Source organism: Delphinapterus leucas, chromosome 1, assembly GCF_059928025.1.
Source record: "Delphinapterus leucas isolate spDelLeu-1000000601 "Yukka" chromosome 1, BTC_Dleu_Yukka2, whole genome shotgun sequence".
NCBI classification, from domain to species: domain Eukaryota; kingdom Metazoa; phylum Chordata; class Mammalia; order Artiodactyla; family Monodontidae; genus Delphinapterus; species Delphinapterus leucas.
In genome coordinates, this window is record NC_143129.1 from 133,034,354 (window position 1) to 133,053,308 (window position 18,955).

The 18,955-nt window shown below is 34.6% G+C and overlaps 1 protein-coding gene across 1 annotated transcript in view; it reads left to right on the forward strand.

Moving 5' to 3' along the window:
• The window catches only part of DNAI4 (dynein axonemal intermediate chain 4), a 119,340-nt gene that overhangs the window by 69,299 nt on the left and 31,086 nt on the right, over positions 1-18,955 (forward strand). The window contains exon 8 of the mRNA XM_022581148.3: positions 1,666-1,860. Coding sequence (XP_022436856.2) covers positions 1,666-1,860 — 195 coding nt within the window. The remainder of the gene's footprint in view (positions 1-1,665; positions 1,861-18,955) is intronic.

The following is an 18,955-nucleotide window of genomic DNA, read 5'->3' on the forward strand; positions in this document are numbered from 1 at the left end:
GGATCATCTCCTCACTACTGTTTTGCAGGGGCAGGTGGGGAGCTCTGATTTCCATTGATACCTGTATGACTGGGAGGGATAGGAGCACCTCATTACCACTTCCTGACACCATGGATTGGGACTTGGCTTTATTACTTTGGGGCAGTTCTGTAAGTTCTGACTCTACCAGTCCAACTCTGACTATTCTATTGAGGAGAAGAAGGGACATCTTGTTACTGCCAGATAGGTGTGGAATTCCATGTTCCCCAACTGGTCTCCACTGACATTGCAGAAAGGGCAGCACAGTTATTATTATTGTTAGGATTGAAAGTCCTGGCTCCTTACTGATCCTTTTCTGACACCACACCCACTGGAAGGCTAGGAGATTGGGATGCCTTGTTAGAGCCTGGCAAGGATGGAAGTCTAGGCTCCCCACTTGGCTAGTGGAATTTGTGGAATGGGTGGGGCTACAATTTTTTCTCTGTGTTTTTGTCTGGAGTGGAATGGTTATATTCTAAAAGTTTTTTTTTTTTTTCTCTTGCAAGGTTTTTATTTTCCTGGTCTTTTGGCTAGAGAGAGGAGGTTTGTCTGGAGTATATGCAGCAATAAGGAATCCAGGGAACTCACCACTGTGTCATTCCTTGTTTCCTGAGCTCTCTTGTTGCTTTGCCTCCTTTTATCAAAGGTTTTCAAAGGCTTCCTATGTTTGTTTTATATATGATGTCCAGGGTTTTTAGTTGTATTTAGAAAAGGAATAAGAAAAAGTGTCTACTCCATCTTCATGGATGCAGGATTCCCCTTCATTCTGTTATTTTTACTAAGTAATGTGGTAGGCAGAATAATCATTCCCCAAATATATACACATCCCAATCTCTGGAACCTGTGAATAAATTACCTTACATGACAAAAGAGACTTTCCAGATGTGATTACATTAAGGATCTTCAGAGAAGGAGGTTATCCTGGGTTACTGGAGTGGACGCAAACTAATCACACAGGTACTTAAAATTGGAGCACTTTTTCCAGTTCTGGTCAGAGAGAAATGTAATGACAGGAGACTATCAGAGAGATGCAATATTGCTGTCTCTTGAAGATAGAGGAAGGGTTGCTGGTGGCCTCTAGAAGTGGGAAAAGGCAAGGAAATGAATCCTCCTCTAGAGCCTTCAGAAAGGAATATAACCCTATTAACTTTTTTGTTTTAGCCCAGTGAGACCTGAGTCAGACCTCTAACCTACAGAACTCTAAGATAATACATTTGTATGGTTTTAGTCCACTAAGTTTTTGGTAATTTGTTATAGCATCAATAAAAGTAAAATCAATAAAAATTAATTTATTGTTCCTATAAAGCAATAATCAAATCAAACCTTTATCTGAAGACTGCTAATAATTTTATTTCAGTTTGAATAAAAATATATAGAGATACAAATTACCTTATGAGTTATCATTGCTTATTTTCTGGAAAACACACATTTTTTGAGTGGTTAAGAATTCCAAAATGAGATAATTTATGTATATCTTGTATGTGCTTGGTTTGTAAAAGATGTTCAATAAATGTCTATTGAAGTTGTTAAATACCGGAGGAAAACAAATAGTGGTGGCAAAATGTCATTTCTTAAATCTTTAGAATGTACAAACCAGCTAATATTATTTGAATTATTTTAGCATTGCATCATATTTGTATTTTACAGTTAGTGAAGGTAGTTCTCTAATGGATATTGAAAATGTAATTCTGGCTACAGTCCATGATGAAGAAGAAGACAACTCAGAGGCAGTATTGAAATCTGATAAGTTCCAACAGGACTTATTTTTTATGGAACGAGTTATAATGGAAAATATATTTCAGCCAAAACTTGCAGCTTATCGTCAGCTTCCTGTTTTAAAAGGTATTTAATACATTATATACTAAAAATCTTTTGTAAAAAAACATGGTGTTGTTTTGAAATAACGATTTTGTACTTTAAAAAAGGTATTTAAAAATAATCACTTTTAGTTAAGCTCAAATAATTTAAAAAATCAAATGATGTTATTATTTCTAAATGCAATATCTAGACTGAGTTATCACTGATCAGAAGACATTTTTATATAGTTTACAGCACTAAACATATGAGTAGCAAGAGAGTCCAGACCAGGAACCTGAAAGAAAAAGGTGTAGACCTTTACCTTTGGCCCTTTCCTCTCCATTGTCCCCTCATTGAATTATTCTCTCATAATCAGACCCCCCTTTCCATTGCCATTTATACTTTCCAGGTTCTAGCTTTTATTACCTCTCCCTAATTTTATTACATACTCTTATTGCTACAAATCCCATCTCATAGATTCACAAAATATTTTGTAGGATTTGAGAGATTATCTAATTCAGCTTTTCAATTTCAATTCCTAGCTTTCAAGTATGACTTAGGGCCAACTCCTTTAAGAAATCTTTCTTGATCCTTCGAGTCAAAACTGATCTTCTACATCAAAAAATTAGGTTACAAAATTGCGTGTGTGACAAATGGATGTAAACCTTTTTGCTTACTTACATCTAAGAATATTGAGAAACTATGTTTCTTATCTCACATTAGGTTGATGTTTTAAAATTTTTATCATATATATAAATTTTTCATCCCATAATTAGAGTTATAAGATTAAAATTTTACTGAGTACTGTAAATTTTGATGTTTTAAAAACAAAACTGGTGGTAGATCACTTCTTTAAATATATCTGAGAAATAGAAATATAGTAGGAAATTTTTTAATGAGGTAAGATTTACATATAATGAAATACATATATTTAACTGCATAATTTGATATATTTAAGAATGTATAAGCCTATATAACTAATACTGTAATCAAGACAGAAAATATATTTAACAACCCCAAAAGTTCCCTTCTGCTGTTTTCCAGTTAAAATGTACACGCTTATAGACAGGCATTAAGCTGATTTCTATCACTATAGAGAAATTGTTTTGGTATATCATATAAGTGGGTTCGTATAGTAAGTATTCTTTTGTGTCTGGCTTCTTTTACTTAACATAATGTTTTTGAGATTCATCTACATTGATATGTATATAAGTAGTTCATTTTTTTTCTGAGTACTACTCCTTTTTATGAATATACCATAATAATTTGTATATTCATTCACCTGCTGATGGACACCCGTACATCTTTGAGCTGTTATGAATAAAGCTGCTATGACCATTTTTGTGTTTCTTTTTGTGGATATATGTTTTAATTTCTCTTAGATAAATACCTAGAAATGGAATTATTGGGTCTTTGGATAGATGTATGTATAACTGCAAAATACCTTTCCAGATTATTTGTACCATTTTACAATCCCACAAGAAATATACAGGAGTTGCTCCACCTTCTTCTTTTTTTTTTTTTTTTTTTGGCTGTGGTAGGTCTTCATTGCTGAACGGGGGCTACTCTTCATTGCAGTGCACGGTCTTCTCATTGCGGTGGCTTCTCTTGCTGCAGAGCATGGGGTCTAGGCACGTGGGCTTCAGTAGTTGTGGTACACGGGCTCAGTAGTTGTGGCTCACAGACTATAGAGTGCAGGCTCAGCAGTTGTGGTGAATGGGCTTAGTTGCTCGGCGGCATGTGGGACCTTCCCGGACCAGGGCTTGAACCCGTGTCCCCTACATTGGCAGATGGATTCTTAACCACTGCCACTAGGGAAGCCCCGCATTCTTGATAATGCCTGCCGTTGGCAATCTTTTTAATAACTTTTTTTGTCATTTGTATATCTTCTTCTGTGTAATATTTGGTCAAGTTCTTTGCGCATTTTAAAGTTGAGTTGTCTTTTTTAAAAAAAATCAAGTTGTAGGAGCTTTTTTTTTTTTAATATATTCTGGATACAAGCTCTTTGAAAGATACAACTATTTTCTTTAAGCCTATAACTTATATATTTGTCTGTTGTTGAGCAGACGTTTTTAATTTTGATGAAGTCTTATCTATCAGTTTATCCTTTTGTAGTAAATACTTTCCATGTCTTCTCTAAGAAATCTTTGCCTGCCCCAAGGTTGCAAATGTCTTTGTCTTGTTTCTGAACTTAGGATAAAGGAATTCAGTATTTCATTGTTAAATGAGATGTTAAGTTTAGTTTTTTATAGATGCCTTTTACTGGTTTGAGGAAATTTCCTTCTCATTCCAGTTTGCTAGACATTTTTAAACATAAATGGGTGTTGAATTTTGTTCAAAACATTTTCTAAATTATTAAAACAATTATGTAATTTTTTCCTTTAATCTGTCAATGTGGCCAGTTACAGTGCTTGATTTTAAAATGTTAAAACAAACTGAATTCCTCTGGTTAAACTTCACTTGGTTATGATATATTATCCTTTTTATATACTGTTGAATTCAATTTTCTAATACTCTATTGAGAATTTTCGTGACTAGTCTCGTGCAACATATTTTTCTGTAATTTTCTGTTCCTTTGAAGTTCTTTAGTGTTATGATGGACTTATAGTATGAGTTTTGAAAGTCTTCCCTCATTCTCTGTTTTCAAAAAAATTTTGTGTATTATTTCTTCTTTAAATGTTTCATAAAATTTACCAGTGAAACCATCTGGGATGGAGTTTTCTTTACAGAAAGTTTTCAAATTGCAAATTTAATTTCTTTGACAAATATAGGGTTATTCTATTCCTACCTGTATCAGTTTTGGTAATTTGTGAGGAATTTACCCGTTTTGTCTATGTTGTTGAAATTATATGCATAAAGTTGTTTATAATATCCTCTCTTTAAATTCTTTTGATATCTGTAGGATTTATAGTGATATCTCCTGTTTCATTCTTGATATTGGTCATTTTTGACTTTTCTCTCTTTTTTATTAGTCTGGTTGGGGCTTTTTCAATTATAGTAATCCTTTCAAAAATATCTTCTTGTTTCAATGATTTTCTCAATGTTTTGGTCTTTTTAAAAAAAACTTCAGTTATTTTCATTTTTACTTTTATGTTTTTCTTCGTTGAATTTAATCTACTCTTCTTTTTGTAGCTTCTTAAGATGGAAGTTTGGATCATTGATTTTACATCTTTTTTCGTGTCTAAGATAGGCATTTAATACTATAAATTTTCCTGCCTCTTACAAATATTGATATCTTGTGTTTTTATTATTATTCAGTTCCAAATAATTTTTAATTTTCCCTGTGGGTTTTTCTTTGATGTTTAGGTTAGTTAAAAGTATACTGTTTAGTTTCCAAGTTTTTAGTAATTTTTAATTCATCTTTTCTTACTGAATTCTAATTTAACATCGGCATGGTGGTCAGAGAACATATTCTATATGACTTCTACCCTTTGAAATTTATTAAGAATTGTTTTATGGCCCAGCATATGATGAATGTTCCACATTCAAGAAGATGGGGTATTCTATTATTTAGTGCAGTATTCTTTAGATGTTAATTATGTCAAATTGATTGATAGTGTTTTACAAATCTTTCATTTTTATTGAGTTTTTGCTGACTTGTTCTATCAACTAATGAGAGAGTATTTTTAGAATCTTTAATTATGATTATGGATTTGTCTCTATTTTCTCTAGGCTTATTAATTTTACTGTATATATTTGAGAGCTTTATTATCAGATACATTCATACTTAAATTGTTCTATCTAGTCTAGACCCCTACCTTCACACACTTTAGAAAAAGCTAATTTAAAAAGCAAGATAATCTGAACATAAGTTCACTGCTTGATAAAACAAACTTCAAACTGTATTGTTTGGAAGAAAACACAATCTGGTCATTCATGCTGTAAATTTTATGATGTACAGCCTCCAATAAAAATAATTACTAGTCACATAAAGAAGCAGGAAAATGTGAGCCATAACTGAGAAAAATCAGTTAATAGAAACAGATGAAAAGATGACTGAGATGGTGTGAAAGCAGACAAGGACTTTTTTTTTAAAAATAGATCTTTTTTGGAGTATAATTGCTTCACAATATTGTGTTAGTTTCTGTTATACAACAAAGTGAATCAGACATATGCATACACCTGTCCCCACATCCCATCCCTCTTGAGCCTCCCTATGCCACCCCTCTAGGTCATCACAAAGCACTGAGCTGTTCTCCCTGTGCTATGCTGCTGCTTCCCACTAGCTAACTATTTTACATTCGGTAGTGTATATATGTTGATGCTACTCTCACATCACCCCAGCTTCCCCCTCCTACCCCGTGTCCTCAAGTCCATTCTCTATGTCTATGTCTTTATTCCTGCCCTGCAGCTAGGTTCATCAGTACCATTTTTTGTTTTAGATGCCATATATATGTATTAGCATATGGTATTTGTTTTTCTCTTTCTGGCTTACTTCACTCTGTATGACAGATTCTAGGTCCATCCACCTCACTACAAATAACTCAATTTCCTTTCTTTTTATGGCTGAATAATATTCCATTGTATATATGTGTTACATCTTCTTTATCCATTTATCTGTCGATGGACATTTAGGTTGGTTCCATGTCCTGGCTATTGTAAATAGTGTTGCAGTAAACATTGTGGTACATGTCTTTTTGAATTATGGTTTTCTCAGCGTATATGCCCAGTAGTGGGATTGCTGGATCATATGGTAGTTCTATTTTTAGTTTTTAAAGGAACCTCCATACTGTTTTCCATAGTGGTTTTATCAATTTACATTGCCACCAACAGTGCAGGAGGGTTCCCTTTTCACCACACCCTTTCCAGCATTTATTGTTTCTAGGTTTTTTGATAATGGCCATTCTGACTGGCATGAGGTGATACATCATTGTAGTGCTTTTTCTGGTTGTTTTTTAAAATTTTTATTTATTTATTTTTGGCTGCGTTGGGTCTTTGTTGTTGTGCACGGGCTCTCTCTGGTCATGGCAAGTGGGGGCTACTCTTCGTTGCAGTGCATGGGCTTCTCATTGCGGTGGCCTCTCTTGTTGCGGAGCACGGGCTCTAGGCACGCGGTCCTCAGCAGTTGTGGCATGCAGGCCCAGCAGTTGTGGCTCGTGGGTTCTGCAGTGCAGGCTCAGTAGCTGTGGTGCATGGACTTAGTTGCTCTGTGGCATGTGGGATCTTCCCAGAACAGGGCTTGAACCCGTATCCCCTGCATTGGCAGGCAGACTCCCAACCACTGCAGCAGCAGGGAAGTCCCCTCACTGTACTTTTGATTTGCATTTCTCTAATAACTAGTGATGTTGAGCATCTTTTCATGTGCCTTTTGGCCATCTGTATGTCTTCCTTGGTGAAATGTATATTTAGGTCTGCTGTCCATTTTTTAACTGGGTTGTTTGTTTTTTTGATATTGAGCTCCATGAGCTGTTCGTATATTTTGGAGATTAATCCTTTGTCTGTTGTTTAATTTGCAAATATTTTCTCCCATTCTGAGGGTTGTCTTTTTGTCTAGTTTATGGTTTCCTTTGCTGTGCAAAAGATTTTAAGTTTAATTAAGTCCCATTTGTTTTTATTTCCATTACTCTAGAAGGTAGGTCAAAAAAGATCTTGCTGTGATTTATGTCAGAGTGTTTTTCCTATGTTTTCCTCTAAGAGTTTTATAGTGTCTTGTCTTACATTTAGGTCTTTAATCCATTTGGAGTTTATTTTTGTGTATGGTATTAGGTAGTGTTCTAATTTCATTCCTTTACATGTAGCTGTCCAGTTTTCCAAGCACAACTTATTGAAGAGGCTGTCTTTTCTCCATTGTATGTTCTTGCCTCCATTGTCGTAAATTAGGTGACCATATGTGCGTTGGTTTATCTCTGGGCATTCTATCCTGTGCCATTGATATATATTTCTGTTTTTGTGCCAGTACCATACTGTCTTGATTACTGTAGCTTTGTGGTATAGTTTGAAGTCAGGGTGCCTGATCCCTCCAGCTCTGCTTTTCTTTCTCAAGACTGCTTTGGCTATTCGGGGTCTTTTGTGTTTTCATATGAATTGTAAAATTTTTTGTTCTAATTCTGTGAAGAATGCCATTGGAAGTTAAATAGGGATTGCATTGAATCTGTAGATTGCTTTGGGTAGTATAGTCATTTTCACAATGTTGATTCTTCCAATCCAAGAACGTGGTATGTTCCTCCATCTGTTTATGTCATCTTTGATTTCTTTCATCAGTGTTTTATAGTTTTCTGAGTACAAGTCTTTTGCCTCCTTATGCAGGTTTATTCCTAGGTATTTTATTCTTTTTGTTGCAGTGGTAAATGGGAGTGTTTCCTTAATTTCTCTTTCTGATTTTTGTTGTTGGTATATAGGAATGCCAGAGATTTCTGTGCATTAATTTTGTATCCTGCTACTTAACCAAATTCATTGATTAGTTCTAGTAGTTTTCTGGTGGCATCTTTAGGATTTTTTATGTATGGTATCATGTCATCAGCACACAGAGAAAGTTTTATATCTTCTTTTCCAATTTATATTCCTTTTATTTCTTTTTCTTCTCTGATTGCTGTGGCTAGGACTTCCAAAACTATGTTGAATAAGAGTGGCGGGAATGGGCATCCTTGTCTTGTTCCTTATCTTAGTGGAAATGCTTTCAGTTTTTCACCATTGAGTATGATGCTTGCTGTGGTTTGTCATATATGGCCTTTATTATGGTGAGGTAGGTCCCCTCTATGCCCATTTTCTGGAGAGTTTTTATCCTAAATGGGTGTTGAATTTTGTCAACAGCTTTTTCTGCATCTATTGAGATGATCATATGGTTTTTATTCCTTAATTTATTAATGTAGTGTATCACATTGATTGATTTGCGTATACTGAAGAATCCTTGCATCCCTGGGATAAATCCCACTTGATCATGGTGTATGATCCTTTTAATGTGCTGTTGGATTCTGTTTGCTAGTATTTTGTTGAGGATTTTTGCATCTACGTTCATCAGTGATATTGGTCTATAATTTTCTTTATTTTGTGATATATTTTTCTGGTTTTGGTATCAGGGTGATGGTGGCTTTGTAGAATGAATTTGGGAGTGTTTCTCCCTCTGCTTTTTTTTGGAAGAGTTTGAGAAGGATTGCTGTTTGCTCTTCTCTTGATGTTTGATAGAATTCTTCTGTAAGGCCACCTGGTCCTGGACTTTTTTTTTGTCAAAGATTTTTAATTACGGTTTCAATTTCATTACGTGTGATCAATCTGTTTATATTTTCTAATTCTTCCTGGTTCAGTCTTGGAAAATTGTACCTTTCCAAGAATTTGTTCATTTCTGCATGGTTGTCCATTTTATTGGCATATAGTTGTCTGTTGTAGTCTCTTATAATCCTTTGTATGCCTGCAGTGTCACTTGTGATTTCTACTTTATAATTTCTAATTTTATTGATTTGTGTCCTCTCCCTTTTTTTCTTGAGTAGTCTGGCTAAGGGTTTATTAATTTTGTTTATCTTCTCAAAGAACCATTTTTTAGTTTTATTGATCTTTGCTATTGTTTTCTTCATTTCTATTTCATTTATTTCTGCTCTGATCTTTATGATCTCTTTCCTTCTACTAACTTTAGGATTTGTTTGTTCTTCTTTCTCTAGTTGCTTTAGGTTTAAGGTTAGATTGTTTATTTGTAGTTTTTCTTGTTTCTTGAGGTAGGATTGTATTGCTATAAACTTTCCTCTTAGAACTGCTTTTGCTGCATCCCATAGGTTTTGGGTCATTGCATATCATTATCATGTGTTTCTAGGTATTTTTTAATTTCGTCTTTGAGGCCTTCAGCAATCTCTTGGTTATTTAGTAACGTATTCTTTAGCCTCCATGTATTTGTGTTTTTTACAGTTTTTTCCTGTAATTTATTTCCAATCTCATAGTGTTGTGGTCAGAAAAGATGCTTGATATGATTTCAGTTTTCTTAAATTTACCAAGGCTTGATTTGTGACCCAAGGTGTGATCTATCCTGGAGAATGTTCCATGAACCCTTGAGAAGAAAGTGTATTCTGCTGTTTTGGGATGGAATGTCCTATAAATATCAATTAAGTCCATCTTGTTTAATGTATCATTTAAAGCTGTGTTTCCTTATTTATTTTCATTTTGGATGATCTGTCCATTGGTGTAAGTGGGGTGTTAAAGTCCCTTACTATTATTGTGTTACTGTTGATTTCTCCTTTCATGGTTGTTAGCATTTGCCTTACGTATTGAAGTGCTCCTATGTTGGGTGCATAAGCATTTATAATTGTTATATCTTCTTCTTGGATTGATCCTTTGATCATTATGTAGTGTCCCTCCTTATCTCTTGTAACATTCATTATTTTAAAGTCTATTTTATCTGATACGAATATTGCTACTCCAGCTTTCTTTTGATTTCCAGTTGCATGGAATATCTTTTTCCATCCCTTCACTTTCAGTGTGTATGTGTCCATAGGTCTGAAGTGGGTCTCTTGTAGACAGCATATAGATGGGTCTTGTTTTTATATGCATTCAGCCAGTCTGTGTCTTTTCTTTGGGCATTTAATCCATTTACATTCAAGGTTATTATTGATATGTGTGTTCCTATTACAGTTTTCTTAATTGTTTTGGGTTTGTTTTTGTGCGTCTTTTTCTTTTCTTGTATTTCCCGCCTAGAGAAGTTTCTTTAGCATTTGTTGTAAAACTGTTTTGGTGGTGCTGAACTCTCTTAGCTTTCAATTGTCTGAAAATCTTTTAATTTCTCTGTCGTATCTGAATGAGATCCTTGCTGGATAGAGTAATCTTGGTTGTAGGTTTTTCTCTTTTATCACTTTAAGTATATCCTGCCACTCCCTTCTGACCTTCAGAGTTTCTGCCGAAAAATCAGCTGCTAATCTTATTGGCATTCCTTTGTATGTTATTTTTTGGTTTTCCCTTGATGCTTTTAATATTTTTTTGTGTGTTTAATTTTTGTTAGTTTGATTAATATGTGCCTTGGTGTGTTTCTCCTAGGGTTTATCCTGTGTGGGACTCTCTGCACTCCTGGACTTGGGTGACTGTTTCCTTTCCCATGTTAGGGAAGTTTTCCACTATAATGTCTTCAAATATTTTCTCAGTCCCTTTCTTTTTCTCTTCTTCTTCTGGGACCCATATAGTTCGAATGTTGGTGTGTTTAGTGTTGTCCCAGTGGTCTCTGAGATTGCCTTCAATTCTTTTCATTCTCTTTTCATTATTCTGCTCCTCCGCAGTTATTTCCACCATTTTGTCTTCCAGCTCACTTATTCGTTCTTCTGCCTCAGTTATTCTGTTATTGATTCCCTCTAGTGTATTTTTCATTTCAGTTACTGTGTTGTTCATCTCTGTTTGTTTGTTCTTTAGTTCTCCTAGATCTTTGTGAAACGTTTCTTGTATTTTCTCAATCTGTGCCTCCATTTTTTTCCCGAGATTCTGGATCATTTTTACTGTCATTACTCTGAATTCTTTTTCAGGTAGAGTGCCTATTTCCTCTTCAAGTTTTTGGTCTTGTAGGTTTTTACCTTGCTGCTTCATCTGTGACATAATTTTCTGCCATCTCATTTTTTTTTTTTTTTTTTAATGAGTAGGATTGTGTTCCTGTCTTACTGGTTATTTGGCCTGAGGCTTCCAACTCTGGAGTTTGTAGGCTGTTGGGTAGAACTGGGTCTTGGTGCTGAGATGAGGACCTCTGTGAGACCTCACTCCAGTGAATATTCCCTGGGGTCTGAGGTTCTCTGTTAGTCCAGTGGTTCAGACTCGGAGCTCCCGCTGCAGAGCCGGCCGAACCCCCAGCTAGTGAACGAAGATCCGGTTCACTTGGGGGTTCTTCCCATCTCCTTGGGTGTCAGGGTTCCCCACCAGTGGCCAGCAGGTGCCCTAATTGTAGGGAGACACTAACTCGAGACAAGGAATTTTAAAAAACTATTGTACCCAGAATAGCTAACACAATATTGAAGGAGAAGAACAAAGTTGGAGGACTGGAATTACCTGACTTCAAGAATTACCATAAAGGTACAGTAGTTAAGACAGTGTGGTATTGGTGAAAGAATAGACACACAGATCAATGGAACAGAACAGAAAGCCCGGAATAGATACACATAAGTATAGCCAACTGATCTTTGACCAAAGAGGAAAGGCAATACAATGGAAAGAAAAGATAGTCTTTTCAACAAATGGTACTGGAACAACTGAATATTTATGGGAAAAATAAAGAATGTAGATACAGACCTTACAGTTTTCAGAAAAATTAACTCAAAATGGATCACAAACCTCAATGTAAGATGCAGAACTATAAAACTCATAGAAGACAACACAGGAGAAAATCTAGAGGATATTGGGTATGATGATGACTTTTTAGATTTAACATCAAAGGCATGATCTATTGAAAGAAATAATTGATAAGCCAGACTTCATTGCAATTAAAAAGTTATACCATATTAAAAAAAAAAAGTTATACCATATTGATACTGTATGACCCAGAAATTTCACTCCTGGATATATAGCCAAAAAAACCAAAAACACTAATTCTAAAATGTACATGTACCCCAATGTTCATAGCAGCATTATTTACAATTGCCAAGATATGGAACCAACCTAAGTGTCCATCAACAGATAAACGGATAAAGAAAATATGGTATATATATACAATGGAATACTACTCAGCCAAAAATAGAAATGAAAATTTGCCATTTGCAGCAAAATGGATGGATTTGGAGGGCATTATGCTAAGTGAAATAAGTCAGACAGAGAAAGACATGTACTGTGTATCACTTATATGTGGAATCTAAAAATACAAAAAACTAGTGAATCTAACAAAAGAAGAAGCAAACTTATAGATATAGAGAACAAACTAGTGGCTACCAGTGAGGAGAGGGAACGTAGGAGGGGCCGTGTAGGGGATTAAGAGATACAAACTATTAGGTATAGGATAAGCTACAAGAATATATTGTACAACACATGGAATATAGCCAATTTTTATAATTACTGTAAATGGAGTATAATCTTTAAAAATTATGAATCACTATATTGTACATACTTATATAATATTGTACAGCAACTATACTTCAATAAAAACTAATTTAAAAAAACACAAAAAAACTTATGCCCTATGAAAGACATTGTCAATAGAATGAGAAGTCAAGTCACAGACTGGAGAAAATATTTGCAAAAGACATATCTGGTAAAGGACTCATCCAATATATAAAAATATCTCTTAAAACTCAACAATAAGGAAACAAACAACATAATTTTTAAAAATGGTCAAAAGACCTAACAGATACCTCACCAAAGAGATATATAGAGGGCAAATAAGCATGTAAGAAGATACTCAACATTATATATTAAGGAACTTCCAATTAAAACATCAATGAGATACCACCACAAAACTATTGAATAGCTAAAATCCAAAACATTGATACTACCAAATGCTAGCAAAGATGTGGAGCAACAAGTATTCTCATTCAGTGTTGGTGGGAATGCACAATAGTTCGTCCACTTTGGAAGATAGTTTGGCAGTTTCTTACAAAACTAAACATGCTGTAACCATATGGTCCATAACTGCACTCCTTGGTATTTACCCAAAGGAGTTGAATAATTATATCCACACAGAAATCTGCATGCAGATGTTTATAGCAGCTTTATTCATAATAGCCCAAACTTGAAGGCAAACAAATGTTCTTCAGTAGGTGAATGGATGAATAAATTGCAGTATATCCAGACAATAGAATATTATTCAGCACTAAAAAGAAATTACTTATCGAGCCATGAACAGACATGGAGAAAACCTAAATGCATGTTACTAAGTGAAAGAAGCCAATCTGAAAAGGCTACATGCTCTGATTACAGCTGTATGACATTCTGGAAAGGGAAAAAGTACGGAGACAGTAAAAAAATCAGGCGTTTCCAGGGATTAGAGGGTTGGGAGAAATGAATAAGCAGAGCACATAAGATTTTTAGAGTGATGAAACTATTCTGCATGATACATAATGGTGGGTACATGTCATTGTACACTCATCCAAACCCATAGAATGTACAACACCAAGAGTGAATCCTAATGTAAACTATGGACTTTGGGGGATAAGGATTTGTCAGTATGGGTTCACTGATTGTAACAAATGTACTAGTGGTGCAGGATGTTGATCTGGAAGAGGCTGTGCATATATCTGTGTGTGAGTATTTGGGAACTCTGCACTTTGAGTTCATTTTTGCTGTGTACCTAAAACTACTCTAAAAAAATAAAGTTTATTAAAGAAAAAGCTATAAAAATATGCTTAAGGATTTAAAGAAAATAAGAATACAATGAGGAAAGTAATGAAAGCTACATATAGGACCAAACAGAACTTCTAGAGCTGAAATACATAATACATGAAATGAAAAATTTGCTGTTTGGGTTTAACAGAATACTAAAAACTGAAGAAGATCAGTGAACTCAAAGACAAGCAAGAGGAACATTCCAAACTGGAGTACAGAGATAAACAAGGCCAAAAAAAAAAAAATAAGAGCCTCAGTGACCTGTGTCACAAGATCATGTGATTTAATATGCATGTAATTGGAATTGTAGTACTAGAATAAAGGAGAGGGAAAGCAGAAAAATATTTGAAGAAAGAGTAGCTAGAAATTTTCCATACTTGAAAAAAATCTTTAAACCAACAATTATAAGAAGCTCAATGAAACCCAAGCAAGATAAACACAATGAAAACCACATTGAGGCACATTATAAGTAATATATCAAAAAAAAGAACCTTTAAAAGTTGCCAGAAAAAACATGTTACATTTAGGGAAGAAAGCTAATAATGCCCTTATTTCTTAACAGAAGCCAGAAGCCAGTGCAATGACATTTTTACTGTGCTAAAAAATTCTATATGTAGAGAAAATATCCTTCAAAAATCAAGGTGAAATAAAAACATGTTCAGACAAACAAAAACTGAGAGAATTCATTGCTAGCAGACCAGTACTGTAAAAAATATTAAAGGAAATTCTTCAGACTGATGGAAAATAATAATAGAAACCAGAATCTAAACAAAGAAATGGAGAATGCTAGAATTTGAAAATGTGAGTAAAAGTAAGAGACATTTCTCACCATTTTAAATTTCTTTAAAGATAATTAATTGACAATATAACTCTATATTTTATATGGCAAAGCAAAGGACCTAGAATAACTAAGTCAACTTTGAAACAGAAGAATAAAGTTGAAGGACTTACCCCACCAGATTACAAGTGACTACAAAGCTGCAGTAATCAAGGCGGTGTGGTATTTGTCTAAGGATAGACATATAGATGATTGAAACAGAGTAGTGAGTACAGAAATAAACACAGACCTATATGGTCAATTGATTTTTAACAAACATGCCAAGGTGATTCAATAGAGGAAGGCTGATCTTTTAAAAATGGTGCTGAAACAATTGGATATCCATAGGGGCAGAAAAATGAAGATCAACTGTCACCTCATATGTATAAATTAACTCAGAATGGGCCATAGATTTAAATGTAAAAATTAAAACTATGAAGTTCTAGAAGAAGATATAAGAAAAATTATTTGTGATCTTAGCGTAAGAAAAGATACTTAATACACAAAAATCCCAAGGCATAAAGGAAAAAAAATAAGACTTTTGCAAGTTAAAACACCTGCTCTTTGAATAACACTGATAGGAAAAAAATGCAAGGCAACAGACTAGAAAAATATGTTTACAATACATGCATCTGACTAAAGACTTAAGCTTTGAATATGTAATGGACATTTATTTACAGCCCAGTAAAAAGAAGATAAACAGACTAATGAAAAAACAGACAAAAGATTGTAAAGCAATTATACTCTAATAAAGATGTTAAAAAAATTAGACAAAAGGTTTGAACAGGAACTTCACCCAACAAATAGACACCTGAAAATGTACTAAACATAGTCATCAAGGAAATACAAGTTAAAATCAATACACTAGCCGGAATGGCTGAAATTAAAAAGACTGGCAAAACCAAGTGTTAGCAAAAACATGGAGCAGCTTGGGTTTTTCATATATTGCTGTGTGAGTATAAAATTGTACAACCCAGATGTCTGCTAGGAAGTTCCTTAAAATGTTAAACACAGATCCATCCAATGACCCAATAATCCTTTTCCTGGGTATTTACCCAAGAGAAAAAAATATGTCCACAAAAAAGACTTATATAAGAATGCTCATTATAGCTTTATTCATAATAACCCCAAACTGGAAAAAGCCCAGGTATCCTTCAGTAGGTCAATGCTTAAACAAATGCTGGAGCACTACTTAGCAGTAAAACTGAGTGCACTACTTATATACATAATAACCTTGATGGATTTCAAAAACATTGTTAAGTGAAAGAATTCAGACACAAAAGAATGCATACCAATGGGCCCATTTTCATGATATGCTATAACCAACAAAACTACTCCAAGGTTTTAGAAATTAAACCAGTGCCTGCCTATGGTAGATTAGGTTTGACTGGAAAGTAGCATGAGGAAACTTTTTTGGTTGATGGATATATTCTGCATCTTGATTGGATTGTTGGTTACATCAGTGTGTATATTTATCAAAACTCATCAAACTGTACGGCTAAAACCTATGCATGTCAATGATTGTAATTTTTTTCACAATTAAAAAATGCTGTGGTATTTATATTATCTGGGATTCATTTAAAGAGTGATATACCACTGTTATTTTTTAACAGCTTTATTGAAGTATAAGTGACAATAAACTGCCAATGCTTAAGGCATACAATTCAAAAGCTTTGATATATCACCACAATCAATGAATATATACAATTATATATAATGATATATATGTATATCTCAAATGTTTTTTTCATGTCTTTTATAATCCTTCCTTCTTATTCCTCTTTGCCCCTCTCCTATCCTTAAGAAGCCACTGATTTGCTTTATATCCTTATATAGATTAGTTGTTTGCATTTTCTAGAATTTTATATAAATGTACATTATGTACTCTTTTTTATCTAGCTTCTTTTCCTCAGCAAAATTATTAAAAACAAAATTATTATTTCAGATTCACTCATGTGGTTGCATGTATCAATTGTTCACTCTTTTTTATTACTGACTAGTATTCCATTGTATGAATATCCTATACTATGTTTATCCTTTCACCTGTTGATTTATATTTGTTTCTAGTCTGGGGCCATTACAAATAAAGTTGGTAAAAATATTGGTATACAAGTCTTTGTACGGGCATTTGCATTCATTTTTCTTGGGTCAGTACCTAGGAGTGGAATGGGTGGATCACATGTGAGATACAAATTTAACTTTCTTTCTTTTCTCATATATGCTTTCTAAGCAGTGCTTTAGCTGAAACTCATAAGATTTGATATGTTGTATTTTCAGTTCATTAAAATGTATTTTAAAATTTCTCTTGAGACTTCGTTGACCCATGTGTTGTTATAAATGTGTTAATATACAAATATTTTGGAATTTTCTAGCTATCTTTCTCTTATTTCTAATTTAATTCCATTGTGGTCTAAAGTCGTTTTATGGTCCATAATATGGTTCATCTTAAAGAATGTGCTATGGTACTTGAGAAGAACATATATTCTGGTGTTTTTGAATAGAATGTTCTATTAATGTTGGTTAGGTCAAGTTGGTTGATAGTGATGTTCAGGCCATCTGATTTTCTGCCTACTTGTTCTACCAGTTATTGAGAGAGGAGTGTTGAAATCTCCAATTATAATTGTGTATTTATGTCTCCTTTCAGAGCTATTGGTTTTGATTGTTTATTTGTTTCATGTATTTTGAAGTTGTTAGGTACATACATATTTTGGTTTGTTATAATTCTTGGAGAATCAATTGCTGAGTTTGCTAATTTATGCAGGCAGAGATCTGAGGAATATAGGTGGAAATGGGCATTAAGGGTATAGGATAATGATGGAAGGAATATAAAGTCAGACCAGGTCAAAGTTAATATGGTTCCACTGAGCGGAGATTCTGGGTACAGTGTTGTAGTTTAAGGATTAGAGATGGCTTTAAGAATTTTTTATTTGGTTGGCTGATAATGGACCAAAATGTGGCCTTTACTAAGTGGAGCTGAAGTATCAGAACTGTCTTGGTATACTCTAAAGAAAGGTATCCAAAGGCATAGGGACTTTCTAACGTTAGAGCGGACTTATCATGATGACCTGCCTGGTCACTCCAGGAGGGTCCAGATAACATACCTTTCATCACAATTGTGAGAAATAAACTTGTGAGGGAGAGCCCCAACATCCTTGAAGAGCTCTGTGGTCACTCTTCTGTAGGTCAGAATTTATAGTGAGAGCTGCTGCCTCTGAACTGGGGCCTTAAATACAATAAGGGTAATTGGATCCTGAAGGTGAGGGGGCTAAAGGGCAGCATTTAATTGCCAGAGGAAATGTAGGCGTGGTTACCATAATGGGGACAAGGCAGTAATGAGATTAGTCTGACTTGCAGAGACCCAGGGCACTGGCTAGTTGATTATGATGTCCTTAGAAGAGAAATCGGTAGGTGGTGTATTAGTTTGCTAGGACTGCCATAACAAAATACCACAAACTGAGTGGCTTAAACAATAGAAATTTACTTCCTCACAGTTCTGGGGGCAGGAAGTCCAAGATCCAGGTGCCAGCAACATTGGTTTCCTCTGAGGCCTCTCTCCTTGGCTTGCAGATGGCCACCCTCTTGCTGCCTCTTTACATGGTCTTTTCTCTGTGTGTGTGTGCATCCCTTGTCTCTCTTGATGTGTCTAAATTTCCTCTTCTTATAAGGATACCAATCATATTGGGTTGGGACCCACACTAATAGCCTAATTTTACCTTAATCACCTCTTTAAAGCCCTTGTCTCAAAATACTATTACATTCTGAGGTACTACATTCTTAGGACTTCAATATATGAATTTTGGGGAGAAATGATTCAGCCCATAACAGACAGACTTCTTGTAAATTCTTAATCTGTGTAAGCAGTAGAGTTCTAGGTCAAGTGTTTCTAACTTGAAACACTAAAAAACAAAGTCACAGCCCCTTAACCTATTCCTATTCTTGAGCCAGTTTATAGAACCAGAACTTCTTGAATGAAGGGGAGACTGGGTCCCTTTGAGAATGTATCACGCTACACTGCCAAGAATGTATACTGTTAATATTTATCCCAGCTTTCCCCATAGGGATCTGTAGCCTTTTACAAGGGTGACTGTGCATTGCGGATAAGGAAATAATCAGAAATTT